General features: G+C 41.0%; 1 protein-coding gene across 2 annotated transcripts in view; it reads left to right on the top strand.

Moving 5' to 3' along the window:
• TMEM41B (transmembrane protein 41B) overlaps positions 1–3,161 on the top strand; it is a 42,653-nt gene extending 39,492 nt beyond the window's left edge. Inside the window, exon 7 of one of the 2 annotated variants that reach the window (XM_066250922.1) lies at positions 1,465–3,161. In XM_066250922.1, the coding sequence (XP_066107019.1) occupies positions 1,465–1,634 (170 nt within the window). In that variant the 3' untranslated portion in view covers positions 1,635–3,161. The remainder of the gene's footprint in view (positions 1–1,464) is intronic. The other variant, XM_066250923.1, reaches the window with a different exon arrangement.
• Positions 3,162–16,266: the final 13,105 nt, after the last annotated feature.

The following is a 16,266-nucleotide window of genomic DNA, read 5'->3' as shown; positions in this document are numbered from 1 at the left end:
TCTGCCCCAGGCACTGAAGTGGCTCTGGTTGCGACAGAGCGACACCCCGGAGGGGCAGAGCGTCGCCCCATGGTGGGCGTGCCGGGTGGATCCCAGTCGGGCGCATGCGGGAGTCTGTCTGACTGTCTCTCCCGGTTTCCAGCTTCAGAAAAAAAAAAAAAATGATTCATTTATTTTATGAATTCTAAGGGTTCTTTAGTAAGAATATTCTTTCAAATTTAAATTGAATTGTTTAGCTACCATCAAAATGAGCAGATTTTTTATGTACTGGTATCTTATTTAAATTAATACTTGGATGGATAGATCTTTTTGAAAAGAATAATCAAAATATTTATTGCTACTTTTAAAAAATCAGCCCTGGTTCATGGCACAGTGAATAGAGTGTGTTCTTGGAGCACTAAAGTTACTGATTCGATTCCACTGTTGCCGGCTCAACCCTGAACGTGCCAGTTTGAGCCCCAGTCAGGGCACATATGAGAAGCAATCCATGGGTACAAAACTAGGTGGACCAACAAATTGATGCTTCTCTTTCTCTCTTTCCCTCTTTCCCTCCTTTCTTCCCTCCCTCTCAAATCAGTGGCAAAAAAATAAAATTGACAAAACTTCAAATCTCAGCAGGGATAACTTTGAATTTTGAAAATTAATGTTTATATAGTCAAAAGAGAGTTTTATCTATAACTTTATTTTACAGATGAAATACCTAGTGATTTTGTTAACTTTAGCTTTGGCTAAAGCAATTTTTCTTACTTGTTTTTGAATGAAAAATTATTTTGCATATGCTGTTGTATAAATTCTTTTTACTTATATTTTGAGTATTATTTCTGAATATCCTACTACTTAATATTATTTTAAATATATTCTTTCAAGGGTGAATGACAATTTACTGTCTTATTTTTTAATATTTAGATTATCTCCAGAATTTTATTATTATGCTTTGATGAACATCCATGAGATTAGATCTTTACACATTATTTGCTAGAGTTGCAATTGCTAGATCAGAGCACATTTTTAAAATAAGTGTTATTGATTGATTTTTTTTATAGAGAAAGAGAAAAACATCAACTTGCTGTTCTAGCCATTTGTGCATCCATTGGTTGATTCTTTTTTGTGCCCTGACTGGAGACTGAACCCACAACCTTGGCATATTGGGATGATGCTCTAACCAACTGCATTACCCAGCCAATGCCCAGAGCACTTTTTTTTTTTTTTAAGGTTGTTCATAAACATCAAATTATTTTCTGGAAACTTCTTGGGTTCTTAAATTTATTTCCTTATAAGGTGATTATGAAAAATGTAATTCTTTATATGGAACTAACTTTAAGGGGCTTTATGTTAAATATTTCCAAAATGGAGATAGATGGTTATAGTTTTAAAAGAAATTTTATACATGTGAAATATTTTAGTCTTAAAAGACAAACGATGGTTTTTACTGATTTTGTTTATTTGTTTTTTGTTTTTTTTTAGGTGTTGCACCTCCCTCTTTTGTAGCAATTAAGGCAGGAACAACATTGTACCAGCTTACAACTGCAGGGGAAGCTGTTTCCTGGAACTCAGTATTTGTTCTAATGATTTTGGCTCTTCTTTCTATTCTTCCAGCGATCTTCCAGAAAAAACTAAAACAGAAATTTGAGTGAAAAATCATCTAGGTTTTAGTTTTCCTGTCATCATCATCATCGTTATCTCAGGACTGGCGGGTTTATGCATTTAAAATAACCTCTGTAGTGATTGGAACAAGGAATTTGTGAAATAAAATTTCTTATTAGACAGTTCAGATAATACTTTTAAGTGGAAGGGAGAGAAGAAAGAATGGAAATTGATATACTATGAAAAGTCTTATCAGTAGTTATGATAGCCACCTTCTAAATTATTATTCCAAGGGTAGCTATAAATAATAAGTAACAGTATGATAGGAAATTCTTGACCTAATTGATTTATTCAATTTAATACATTCATGAATTGGGTATAGATACTTACACTTGGCTTGATATTTTAATATTTTTCTTTCTTATCCCTTACTAATAATTAAAATAGATACATAAAAGCAACAGTTCTAGATTTTTAAAAAAAGTATTGTAGCCTTCTTTCAGAGCATAAACCTAAACTAGTATTTAAAAGAGATTTACATCAAGAAGAAAGTAAGAAAAAAATATTATAAAAAGTGAAAAAAAAGAGGTTTACATCTTCCTTTTTACCTTTGAGGTAATGGATTTGTTTAGAAGTTATGTCTTAGTGTACTACTGAATTGGGAAAGGATATCAAGTTATAGCTACATAGTGAATTTTATTTTGTTTTTTTCTGTTCCAGATTATCGTGGATAAGTTTGAAATTTAAAATTCTGACCAGTCTATTTTCATCTTTTTTTTCTAGCTTTCCTAATATTTTCATTGTGCATATACAAAATGGTAATTACATGATAATTATATCATAGTGGTGTTGATAATTTATATATATAGTCAGATAATATTTTGTTATATAGTTCCCCTTTACTATCTCAAAAGGGGACCAAAAAAGCAAACATTCAAAGTATGCAGTTTTTGGATGTAAGACTAATTGTATAACTTTATCTTTTGAAGCAGACAGTGACAGCATAGCATTCAAGTGGTTAAATACAGTTTATTTGTTCCAATGACTGTAAAATTTACCTCCTTTATTAGTTTCATCATTAAAGTAGGTATTATGTAATTATCCTTTTTTATGCATGATATACTTATAAGAATGCCTTGTTTTGTTTCTACTGATGGCTTTTTGTTTGGGGTTGCTTTTGATTAATGCAGTTTCCCAATTTAGTGTTTTTCCTTTTATTATAAGTCAAAGTATAATTTAACTTTTCACACAGTAACTACTATATTTAAATAGTCCTGGAAAAATGAAACGGCTTTTTGCTGCTTTCTTAATGGTAATACACTTGATTCTAGTACATAACTAATCTAAAATAAAGTGTAGTTTTATCTTCACCCAAGACTGTCATGTTGAAAGTATCTCTAACTGTGGGAGAAATCCGTGTGTATTCTTATTGTGAAAGGTACGATCATCCTCAAAGCCTGTTTCTACTACATAATGTGGACTGATTTATTATTTTTTCTATCACAGTATTAACAAATGGATTTATTGTAAATATTATACAAAGAAAATATATTGATTAATATACTATTCTTATGTCACCTGGCTTTTGTGTGAAGTTATTTATTGTTATTTCTACTAAGGTTTTTTTCCTTTCTTATTTACCAGAATCTGAGTGATAAGTTTTTATTTTACAAGTGAACTTAAATATAAACTTTTAAACAAAGTTCACTAAATATTACTGTATGAAATGTAATTTAATAAATTTTTATCAGACTTGTAAAAGTAAGGGTGTTAAAGAAGTCTCACTATTTACTCCAGTGTGTATATATTGTATTTAACTCTATTCTCAGAGTATTTTCCCTATCCTTATCATTGATTCTTTCGCTTTGCTGATTTTTTTTTTTTCTGTTAGGAAATTGTAACTGTCACTTGAGGTCGGGTATATTTTCTTCTCCCAAAAGACTAGCCAGTCTTTCTAGATTCATTATCATTGACTACCAAGAAAGAACCCGTCAGCAGGCTGTACTTGAAATGCAGATGGTACCCATATTCACAGATTCACAGACGTGACCTGGTGCTAGGTGTAGATTCAAGCTTTAGCTACCTCTTGAAAACAGTTATGTATAATAACCACAATAGTGCAAGTATGTATAGTGGGAAGGCCTACAAGCTAACTAGGAAGTTGACATGCTGAGATTGTACCCGTCTTAGTTAATTACCCCTCTCTGGAGCTCTGTTACCTTGAGTGTAAGATTTCTAAGGCACTTAATAAATGCAAACTAAAATGTATTAAGAATAAGTTATGCCTGACCTGTGGTGGTGCAGTGGATAAAGCATTGACCTGGAAATGCTGAGGTCGCTGGTTCGAAACCCTGGGCTCACCTGGTCAAGGCACATATGGGAGTTGATGCTTCCTACTCCTCCCCCTTCTCTCTCTCTCTGTTTCTCTCTCTCTCTCTCCTCTCTAAAAATGAATAAATAAATAAATAATAAAAATAAAAAAATAAATAAAAAAATAAAGAATAAGTTATACTTAAAGATTAAATTTGCCTGACCTGTGGTGGCACAGTGGATAAAGCGTCAACCTGGAAATGCTGAGGTCGCCGGTTCGAAACCCTGGGCTTGCCTGGTCAAGGCACATTTGGGAGTTGATGCTTCCAGCTCCTCCCCACCTTCTCTCTCTGTCTCTCCTCCCTGTCTCCCTCTCTGTCTCTCTCTCTCCTCTCTAAAAATGAATAAATAAAATTAAAAAAATATTTAAAAAAGAAAAAAAATTAAATTTACTACTTGGGATTTATTTCATGCTAGTATTTGTATTTTTAGAAAAACCCTTTCATTGAATAAAAATATATTCTCTTGAAATTCTGATGTGCATATTCAAGAACAAAAAAATTTTAAAACCTTTGGCCCTGGCCGGTTGGCTCAGTGGTAGAGCGTCGGCCTGGCATGTAGGAGTCCCCGGTTTGATTCCCGGCCAGGGTACACAGGAGAAGCACCCATCTGCTTCTCCACCCCTCCCCCTCTCCTTCCTCTCTCTCTCTCTTCCCCTCCCGCAGCAAAGGCTCCACTGGAGCAAAGTTGGCCCGGGCGCTGAGGATGGCTCCATGGCCTCTGCCTCAGGTGTTAGAACAGCTCTGGTTGTGACAGAGCAATGCCCCGGATGGGCAGAGCATCGCCCCCTGGTGGGCGTGCCGGGTGGATCTCGGTTGGGCGCATGCAGGAGTCTGTCTGACTGCCTCTCTGTTTCCAGCTTCAGAAAAATACAAAAAAAAAAAAATTTTTTTTTTTAAACCTTTAATTTTTATAGTTGACTTTTGAGAACCTTAAAGGAATTTAGTGTCCTTTTTGGCTTTTAGAAAATGGGCAGAATAAATCAAAAGGGCTGAAGCTTTTCTGGTGTATAAAAGATTGTCCCCTGATTGTACATTAGCTGTGTAGAAGGTGGATTTTATTGCAGCTTCAAAACTCAATTCTAATTTTTTTTTCTTCATTACCTGGGATACAAAATCTTCCAAGCCTTACAATAAGGTAGAGATTATTTTCCCATCCTATTTTTGTGTAGCCAGATGCTATATGTGTAAATTCTAGCAGTTATCCATTTTGCCAAAAACCTTATGTCAACAATTTTTGACTGGTGTGCTGCAAGAATTTTTAAAACATGTAGTACCTGACAATTTAGTCAGGGCACTGACCTCTTTTACTTTAGGTTTCAAATAAAAAAATAACAGCCAACACAAAAGTAGTCACCCAGTGTGAATGAATTTTAATTATGCCTTTATTTTTTTGTCAGATCAGCAAAAAATACACTCTTTTTTTGGTGTGCTGTAGAATTTTAGCAATTACTGTATGTGTGCCATGAGATGTAAAAGGTTGAAAAATCACTATTTCATATGATCTCTAGGTTTAATTCAATTTCCATCAATGTCCCAGCAAGATATTTGCTAGATTTAGACAAGATTTAGAAATTTATATGGGAAGGCAAAAAAAAAAAAAAAAAAAAAAAAATCTAAAATAATTTCCAAAAAGTAGAATAAAGGAGGAATAACTGTTTCAGATTTCAAAATTTATTACATAGCTACAGTAATCAAGACAGCGTGGTCTGGCCTGACCAGGCAGTGGTACAGTGGATAGAGCATCCAGTGGAGAGACTGGGATACAGAGGACCCAGGTTCAAAACCCTGATTTTGTCGGCTTAAGCATGGGATCATAGACATGATGTTATGGTTGCTTGCTTGAGCCCAAAGGTTGCTGGCTTGAAGCCCAAGGTAGCTGGCTTGAGCCCAAAGTCGCTGGCTTGAGCAAGGGAGGTCACTGGCTTGGCTGGAGCCCGCCGGTCAAGGCACATATGAGAAAGCAATCAATGAACAATGAAGGTGCCACAATGAAGAACTGATGCTTCTCAACTCTTTCCCTTCCTATCTGTCTCTCTCACAAAAAATAAATACAAAGACAGTGTGGTAATTGGCAGAGAGATATATAAATCAGTGGAACAGATTAGAGAACCCAGAAAGAGACCCACACAAAATGCCCAACTGGTTTTTGACAAAGGTAAAAAAGCAATAGAGGGAAGGTAGCCTTTTAAACAAATGATGCTAGAGCAATTGGATATCCATAGGTAAAATTAACCTCTACTTAAACCTCAAATCTTATATATAAATTGACTCAAAATTAATAAGAAGCCTAAATGTAAAATGTAAAACTAAAATTTTAGCAAAAACGTAAAATATTTGATATCTAAAGCCAAAATGTTCTTAAGACTTGACACCAGAAACATCCAAAAAAGGTAGAATTGATAAAGTATACTTTAAAATTAAAAATGTTTGCATAAGGCCTGACTTGTGGTGGCACAGTGGATAAACTGTTGACCTGGAATGCTGCAGTCTTCGATTTGAAACTTGGCTTCCCTGCTCAAAGCATATACAAGAAGCAGCTATGAAGAGTTGCTGTTTTTCGCTCCTCTCCCTGCCTTTCTCTTTCTCTATCCCAGCGGTTCTCAACCTGTGGGTCGCGACCCCAGCGGGGGTCGAAGGACCAAAACAGGGGTTGCCTAAAGCCATCGGAAAATACATATTTATTATACAATACATTTTTAAATAAAATATGTATTTTCCGATGGCTTATTTTCCGAAGGCTTTAGGCGACCCCTGTGTTTCGGTCGTTCGACCCCCGCCGGGGTCGTGACCCACAGGTTGAGAGCTGCTGCTCTATTCTCTCTCTAAAATAAAAAAATAAAATCTTTGGCCCTGGCCAGTTAGCTCAGTTAAGAATGTTGTCCTGCCCTGGCCGGTTGGCTCAGCGGAAGAGCGTCGGCCTAGCGTGCGGAGGACCCGGGTTCGATTCCCGGCCAGGGCACACAGGAGAAGCGTCCATTTGCTTCTCCACCCCTCCGCCGTGCTTTTCTCTCTGTCTCTCTCTTCCCCTCCCGCAGCCGAGGCTCCATTGGAGCAAAGATGGCCCGGGCGCTGGGGATGGCTCGGGCGCTGGGGATGGCTCTGTGGCCTCTGCCCCAGGCGCTAGAGTGGCTCTGGTCGCAATATGGCGACGCCCAGGATGGGCAGAGCATCGCCCCCAGGGGGGCAGAGCACCGCCCCTGGTGGGCGTGCCGGGTGGATCCAGGTCGGGCGCATGCGGGAGTCTGTCTGGCTGTCTCTCCCTGTTTCCAGCTTCAGAAAAATGAAAAGAAAAAAAAAAAAAAGAATGTTGTCCTTAGGCCTGGCCTGTGGTGGTGCAGTAAAGTGTCGACCTGCAATGCTGAGGTCACCGGTTCAAAACCCTGCACTTGTCTGGTCAAGTTACATATGGGAGTTGATGCTTCCTGCTCCTCCCCCCCTTCTCTCTCTTTCTCTCTCTCTCCCCTCTCTATAATGAATAAATAAAATCTTAAAAAAAAAAAAAAAAGGCCCTAATTGGTTGGCTCGGTGGTAGAGCGTCGGCCTGGCATGTGGAAGTCCCGGGTTCAATTCCCGGCCAGGGCACACAGGAGAGGCGCCCATCTGCTTCTCCACCCCTCCCCCGCTCCTTCCTCTCTGTCTCTCTCTTCCCCTCCCGCAGTCGAGGCTCCATTGGGGCAAAAGATGGCCTGGGCACTGGGGGTGGCTCCTTGGCCTCTGCCCCAGGCGCTGGAGTGGCTCTGGTGGCGACAGAGCGACGCCCCGGATGGGCAGAGCATTGCCCCCTGGTGGGCGTGCCGGGTGGATCCTGGTCGGGCGCATGCGGGAGTCTGTCTGACTGCCTCCCCGTTTCCAGCATCAGGAAAAAAAAAAAAAAAAAAAAAAGTCCCGAAACGACAAAATCGCAGGTTCAATCCTCAGAGCACACATGGGAAGTAACCGAAGTCACTGGGTGGAACAGCAAATGAATGCTTCCCTTCACCCTCCCTTCACCTTCCCTTCTCTCTCCCTCCCTCTCTCTAAAAATCAGTAAGAAGCCCTGGCCACATAGCTTGGTTGATTGGAGCATCTTTCTGGAGCACAGAGGTTCCAGTTCAGTTCCTTGGTCAGGGCACATACAGGAGCAGTTCTTCTGTGTTCCTTTCTTTCTTCTGCTGCCTCTCTCAATACATACATACTTTAAAAAATGTTTGCGCCTGACCTGTGGTGGCGCAGTGGATAAAGCGTCGACCTGGAATGCTGAGGTCGCCGGTTCAAAACCCTGGGCTTGCCTGGTCAAGGCACATATGGGAGTTGATGCTTCCAGCTCCTCCCCCCCTTCTCTCTCTCTGTCTCTCTGTCTGTCTCTCCCTCTCCTCTCTAAAAATGAATAAATAAAAATAAATAAATAAAAAAAAAATTTAAAAAAAAAAAAAAAAAATGTTTGCATAAGATCTTAAAAAGATAAGGCCCTGGCCGGTGGCTCAGTGGATAGAGCAGCATTGGCCCTGCATATGGATGTCCCGTGTTCAATGCCCAGTCAGGGCACACAGGAGAAGCGACCATCTGCTTCTCCCCCACACCTTCCCCTTCTTTCCCTCTTCCTCTACCGCAGCCAGTGGCTCAATTGGTTTGAGCATAGCCTGGCACATGGTAGCTTCTTTGGAACGTCTCAGGCTCGGTTGCTAAAAATAACTTGGTACTTGAGCATTGGTCCCAGATGGGGTTGCTAGGTGGATTCTGGTTGGGTTGCATGCGGGAGTCCATATCTCCTCTTACCTAAAAAAACCCAAAAACCAATAAGACAAGCCTACAAGTAGGAGAAAATTGCACACCACATATCCAACAGGCCTAGTATCTAGGATAAATCTCAAATTTTGACAGACATTTAAAAAAACAAAACAGAGGCCCTGGCCAGTTGGCTCAGTGGTAGAGCGTCGGCCTGGCATGCAGGTGTCCCGGGTTCGATTCCCAGCCAGGTCACACAGGAGAGGCGCCCATCTGCTTCTCCACCCCTCCCCCTCTCCTTCCTCTCTTGTCTCTCTCTTCCCCTCCCGCAGCCAAGGCTCCATTGGAGCAAAGTTGGCCCGGGTGCTGAGGATGGCTCCTTGGCCTCTGCCTCAGGTGCTAGAACCGCTCTGGTTGCGACAGAGCAATGCCCCAGATGGGCAGAGCATCGCCCCCTGGTGGGCGTGCCAGGTGGATCCCGGTCGGGCGCATGTGGGAGTCTGTCTGACTGCCTCCACGTTTCCAACTTCAGAAAAATACAAAAAATAAACAAACAAAAAAACCCAAAAAAATGTAGAGCCTGACCAGGTGATGGCGCAGTGGATAAAGAGCGTCGGACTAGGATGTGGAGGACCCAGGTTTGAGACCCCAAGGTCGCCAGCTTGAATGTGAGCTCATCTAGTTTGAGCAAGGCTCACTAGCTTGAGCCCAAAGTCACTGGCTCAAGCAAGGGGTCATTCGGTCTGCTGTAGCTCCCAGTCAAGGCAGATACGAGAAATCAATCAATGAACAACTAAGGGACCGTAACAAATTGATGTTTTCATCTCTCTCCCTTCCTGTCTGTCTGTCCTGTCTCTCTCACTGACTGTCTCTCTCACTGACTCTCTGTCTCTCTCACAAGAAAAATAAGAAAATGTATAAAAGATATGAACAAACATTTCACCAAAAAGATACATATGAAAAGCACATGAAAAGATTTTCAACATTATCAATCGGTAGAGAAATGCACATTAAAACCACAGTGAGTTATCCCTATGCACCTATGAGTTGCTAAATAAAAAACTGACAACAAATGTGGACAAGGGTGTGGAGAAACTGGATGATTCATGTATTACTAGCCGTAATGTTAAATGGTACAGCCAGTCCAGAAAACCATTTGGCAGTTTCTTTAAAAAAAAGAAAAACAACTAAACGTACAACTATCATATGACTCTGCAATTGCACTCCTGAGTGTTTATCCCAGAAAGATAAACACTGTTCACACAAAAAAACTCTACATAAATGTTTATAACAACAGCTTTATTCATAATAGTCCCAAACTGGAAACGATGTAGATATTACTTAGTGGGTGAATTGTTAAAATGTGGTATATCCATACTATGAAATACTCAGCTATGAAAAGGAATGAACTGGTAAAAACAAGAAAAGAAAAACAAAACAAGAATAAATAAAAGGAACTGTTGATTCATGCGGCCACCTGTAGGAATATCTGGAGAAGTACTGAGTGAGAAAAGATAATCATAATATGTTACATACTATATAATTCTATAACTATTAGAAATGATAAAATTATGCAGTAAAGCTCTATCAGGGGTTAAAGAAAGGGTGGGTGTAGGACAGAAATGTGTGGCTATGAAGAGATACTTACATTGGAACTCTTCTGTGTCAATAACCTGGTTGTGATATTGTGCTTTCCAAGATACTGCCTTAGGCCTGACCAGGCGGTGGCGGAGCATCAGACTGGGATGCAGAGGACCCAGGTTTGAGACCCCGAGGTTGCCAGCTTGAGCAAAAGCTCACCAGCTTGGACCCAAGCCAAGGTCGCTGGCTCGAGCAAGGAGTTACTTGGTCTGCTGAAGGCCCACGGTCAAGGCACATATGAGAAAGCAATCAATGAACAACTAAGGTGTCAAAACAAAAAACTGATGATTGATGCTTCTCATCTCTCTCTCCATTCCTGTCTGTCTGTCCCTATCTATCCCTCTCTCTGACTCTATCTCTATTCTTGTATTAAAAAAAAAAAAAAAGATACTACCTTTGGAGGAAACTGGGGAAAAGGTAAAAAAGATCTCTCTGTAGTTCTCACAACTGTATGTAAACCTATAATTATCTCAAAACAGTCTAATTTTTAAAAATTACATAAATATGTTGCAAATAGAGCAATAAATAAAGCCCCAAAGTGAAAAAACAAAACAAAACAAGAAAATAAAATAACAGCAGAAATTAATGAGATAAAGAACAAAAAGATAACAGAGAAGATTAACAAAAATTTGCTCTGTGAAAAGAGTAGGCCATGACCTGGCCAGATAGCTCAGTCGGTTAGAGTGTTGCCCAATGCGTAAAGGTTGTGGGTTTGATCCCTGGTCAGGGTACATACAGGAAAATATTGATGTTTCTATCTTTCTCTCTTCCTTTCTCAAATCTGTATATACACATACATTTTTTTTCATGTGTGTGTGTGTGTGTGTGTGTGTGTGTGTAAAGAATCCCCCTGTCATTGCTGCAGTTTAACATGCTACTGAAGGCTTTGGCCAAATGCTTTAAGGAAAGAGAAAGAAAGATTAGATATAAGGATTGGAAGGGAGCCCTGGCCAGGTAAGACAGTTGGTTAGAGTGTTGTCCCCATATGCTAAGGTTGCAGGCTTGATCATGGGTTAGGGTACATACACGAGTCAACCAGCCTGACCTATGGTGATGCAGTGGATAAAGTGTCAACCTGGGATGCTAAAGTTGCTGGGGGGGGGTTGGGTTTTTTTTGGTATTTTTCTGAAGCTGGAAACGGGGAGAGACAGTCAGACAGACTCCCGCATGCGCCCAACCGGGATCCACCCGGCACGCCCACCAGGGGGCAACGCTCCGCCCACCAGGGGGCGATGCTCTGCCCCTCCGGGGCGTCGCTCTGCTGCAACCAGAGCTATTCTAGCGCCTGGGGCAGAGGCCAAGGAGCCATCCCCAGCACCCGGGCCATCTTTACTCCAATGGAGCCTTGGCTGCGGGAGGGGAAGAGAGAGACAGAGAGGAAGGAGGGGGGGGGGGTGGAGAAGCAAATGGGCGCTTCTCCTATGTGCCCTGGCCAGGAATTGAACCCGGGTCCCCCACACGCCAGGTGACGCTCTACCGCTGAGCCAACTGGCCAGGGCCCTGAAGTTGCTGTTTTGAGGCCCAGGGCTTGCCCTGTCAGGGCACAAATGACAAGCAACTGCTAGTTGATGCTTCCTGCACCCCCTCCCCCACTATGTCTCTCTCTCTCTCTCTCTCCTTCTCTCTAAAAATCAATAAATAAAATCTTTAATTAAAAAAAAGAATCAACCAATGAATGTGTAAGCAAGTAGAACAAACAAATCAATGTTTCTCTCCCTTCCTCTTCTCTCTAAAAATATAAAGGAAAAGATTGAAAGCGAAAGAAAAACTTGTCTTATTTGAATTGATATAATCAATTCCATTAAATTTAATTTTTTAAAAAAAACCAAATAAACAAAAGTAAAATGAGGCCTCAGTAGGATTACTGGATGCAAACAAATGTGACAAATTAATAGGATCTACCATCTTAAAAGATAATCTTTGGAATCTCAGCTTTCCACCACAAGATGGCCTCCTCCATGAGAAATTTTTATATAGCTGCTAAAGGGAAAAAAATTCTTAATATTGTTAGATTTATTTACTCTTCTATATCTTTTAATTAACCGTTAGCTCTTGAGGACAAGACCTATGCTGATGCAAGAGAAGGTTGAAGAGGTCCCAACGGATTGGTATTGCTTGAAGAAATGAATGGGTAAAGAAACTCTTAAATCCCCAGGGGTAGGTCTAGGTGCAGTCAGAGGGATGGAGATCAGCAAGTTCACAGAGAGGAAGATGGGCCTAGAGCTTCTTTAGCTCTTTTTTTAAAGATTTTATTTATTCATTTTAGAAAGGAAGCGGGGGGGGGGGGGGGAGAAACAGGAAGCATCAATCCCCATATATGCCTAACTAGGGGAGCCCAGGGATTCGAACTGGCGACCTCAGCATTCCAGGTCAATGCTTTATCCACTGCATCATCACAGGTCAGGCTAGACCTTCTCTTTTAGTAGATCTGAGCTGGATCAGAAAGGCTGGATCTGAGCTGATTAGAACCCCAAGTTTTCAATTTTCTACTTTGAAAAAAAAAAGAAGTGTTATTGAAAAAGCTCTGAATATGAAGTCTGGAAACTGAGTGAGGACAGTCACAACATGGATCAGTGTAGTCAAAATAACTACTCCTGTTTGTTTGTTTTACATAAAGAAAGGTTATAGTGCACTCTCCCTCCCTGAACATCTGTGCCTTTCCCTTCCCCCACCTCTCCCAGGCGTGTCACCTTTACCTTTCTCTCTCCTTAGCTCCAAGGGCCTTTCTTTTGCCTCTGTAGCTTTCTTAATAAACTTTTATTTAAAAAGGGAGGGGTGGTTAATGAATAAATATATACTTACAAATTATGCATTGTATTTAAAAATTGATCAGATGTTTTAGCTTAGTTTCATCTTTATTAAGGGTATCATAAGAGGTACATTCCATTAGAATGTTTGACATTTTGGAGTTGGTTTCAAGCATCCATATTTTAGATATTTTAAGCAGAGAAAAGGGCTTAATGTATGGAATTTTAGGTTTTACAGAACCACTGGAAAGTTTGGAGGAACAGGCTTTAGAATGGAGATCCAAATATCACTCTTAGAAAAGTCCAGAACTGCCAGTAATTGTGTTGAAGAACTCACCACTCTAGCTGTGACACAGTGCTCAGGGCAAGATCTAATCCTCCACAGAAGCTCTCTCTGCTTCTCCATCCTGGAAGAGAGCCTGCTGCTTTAGCCACTGCAACTCTGTCACATCATCCACTAAGCTGGAGATGGACCACTGGCATCTCTATTACCCTACCTGCCCACGGAACACTGCCAAAAGATGCAGGAAAATGACCTCTGTTTCTCCTTTTTGTTCACATTTCTTGTTAGTGCATCTAATTTATGGGGCTTATTTGGCATGCAGAACTCTAGATTTTAGAGTTCGTAGCTTTTCAGCCTCTGCAATGAAGAAAAGAATAATCAGGGCCAGCTGTAAAATTGCAAAATGAAAATACAACAAACCCCTTTTTTGCTTTTTAGCATTAAAAGAACTAAAATATAAAGATTTCACCCTTCTTCCAGGGTCTTTTTTACTTGTTTTGGTGTTTTTATTTATATTTAATATTCTTCTAAGAAAAAAAGAATTAAAAATGCCATAGGAAGCCCTGGCCAGTTAGCTCAGTCAGTTGGAGCATTGTCCCTAAAAGACAAGGGTGTGTGTTCGATTCCTGATCAAGGCACACATGGAAAGCAACTAATGAATCCAAGACTGAGTGGAACAACAAATGAATATTTTCCTTTCCCCTCCCCTCTCTCTTTCTTTCTCTCCCTGTCTCTCTGAAAATCAATCAATCAATCAATCAATCAATTTAAAAAAAAGTTAAGTCCCAGCCAGATAGTTCGGTTAGTTGGAGCATTGTCCAGAAGCACAGAGGTTGACTGTTCGATCCTGTCAGGGCACATACAGGAACACCTCGATGTGCCTCTCTCTCTGTCTCTCTCTCTCTCTTTCTGCCTCTCTAAAAAATAAATACATAAATAATAAAATGTCACTGGGTAGCTCAGTTGGTTGGAATGTTGTCCCCTATGCCAAGGTTGTGGGTTGGATCCCAGGTCAGGGTACATAAAAGAGTCAACCAATGAATGCTTGGATGAGTAGAACAATAAATTGGTGTTTCTCTCTTTCTCTTTCCCTACCTCTTTCTCTCTCTCAAATCAATAAATAAAATAAAAACTTTAAAGAATTAAAATGTAAATTATTAGCTTGGATTTTACATTTATTTTTATATTGTGCAGTACCAATTTAAAATGGAAATATAAGAGCATTTATCTGCCTGTGAAATCACTGAAGTTATACATTTCTACTTTGGACTTCAAACAAGCATATATATATCATTCTCACATGAATAGTGGAAATGCTGCAAAAAGTAAACTCAGTGTTTATTTCACTTTTTTTTTTTAATTCTTTTTTTTTTTTTTTTTTAATTTTTCTGAAGCTGGAAACAGGGAGAGACAGTCAGACAGACTCCCGCATGCACCCGACCGGGATCCACCCGGCACGCCCACCAGGGGCGACGCTCTGCCCATCCTGGGCGTCGCCATGTTGCGACCAGAGCCACTCTAGCGCCTGGGGCAGAGGCCACAGAGCCATCCCCAGCGCCCGGGCCATCTTTGCTCCAATGGAGCCTTGGCTGCGGGAGAGGAAGAGAGAGACAGAGAGGGAAAGCACGGCGGAGGGGTGGAGAAGCAAATGGGCGCTTCTCCTGTGTGCCCTGGCCGGGAATCGAACCCGGGCCCTCTGCACGCTAGGCCGACGCTCTACCACTGAGCCAACCGGCCAGGGCCTAATTCTTTTTTTTTTTTAATTTTTATTTTTTATTTATTCATTTTAGAGAGGAGAGGGAGAGACAGAGAGAGAGAGAGAGAGAGAGAGAGCAGAGACAGAGAGAGAGAAGGGGGGGAGGAGCTGGAAGCATCAACTCCCATATGTGCCTTGACCAGGCAAGCCCAGGGTTTCGAACCGGCGACCTCAGCATTTCCAGGTCAATATTTCACTTCTTGATATGTACCAATTCAACCAACCGTCTCTATCTCTGACTTACTGATGAGTAAGGAAGGACTGAAAAGAAAAGGAACTACATGTTGCCCTTCCCTCTATGTCATCATCTTTAGTAAGTGATTGGTTGCTACAAGGAAGTCACATAAATCCAAATGTAATAGGATTCCTTGGTCATTTGCATTTTTTAGAATGCCATTGCCTTTTTTCTGTGTGGGAAGCAAGTACTGGTTTGAATGGAAAGCATACCCTGCCAGGATAGTCAGCAACCCTGCTTTAAGCAGTTGTAGACACAACACGTTGCTTTGTTCTGGCTTTGAGGCTCGCTGAGCTACCAGGCACCACTGGTCCACGAGAATTCTCTGTTCCTAGAGTATTGCAAATGCTGTATGGGAATGAGGCTGCAAGGAATGGTGGATTTGACTGTCAATCACTATATCTAGTATAGAACACTTGTAAACAGATGAGTGAGGGTGGAAGGTCTGGAAAAAAGAAGGAAGCAGAGGGTCAGGAAGGTGTGTGTGTGTGTGTGTGTGTGTGTGTGTGTGTGTGTGTGAAGTTCCTAGTTCTGTTAGGCCCAGTTATACTGTACTTCCTGTGTCCTGATGTTTACTGTTAGCTCATGTGATTTTGGGTGAACTAGAACAAGGTGCCTTTTTAAAGATACTCTACTGCCATCTGTTGGAAATCTGTCATAGTAACTATGTAAATTAATAGTGACTACAGTAAATGATGTGTCTTGGACAATGCTCCCATCCATATAAATGTGAGTGGCAGCCCTCACTGTTAACCTCAGCATCCCTGGGACCAGAGGCACAAATGATAACTCACAATCTGAGTTTAGCAAACTTAGTGGGCAGCAGGCAGGAGCTGAGGTGGCAGGCCAAGGGGTGAGCCAGCCACATCTCTGAATCCCAGTCTTAGAGCCATTCAGTTGAGAATCAAAACCAATAGTTCCTTGCTTTATGTTGTTTTGTCCCT

This window comes from Saccopteryx bilineata, chromosome 1, assembly GCF_036850765.1.
Source record: "Saccopteryx bilineata isolate mSacBil1 chromosome 1, mSacBil1_pri_phased_curated, whole genome shotgun sequence".
NCBI classification, from domain to species: Eukaryota; Metazoa; Chordata; class Mammalia; order Chiroptera; family Emballonuridae; genus Saccopteryx; species Saccopteryx bilineata.
The sequence above is the reverse complement of the archived record's forward strand: the minus strand, read 5'-3'. Positions and strand labels throughout refer to the sequence as shown.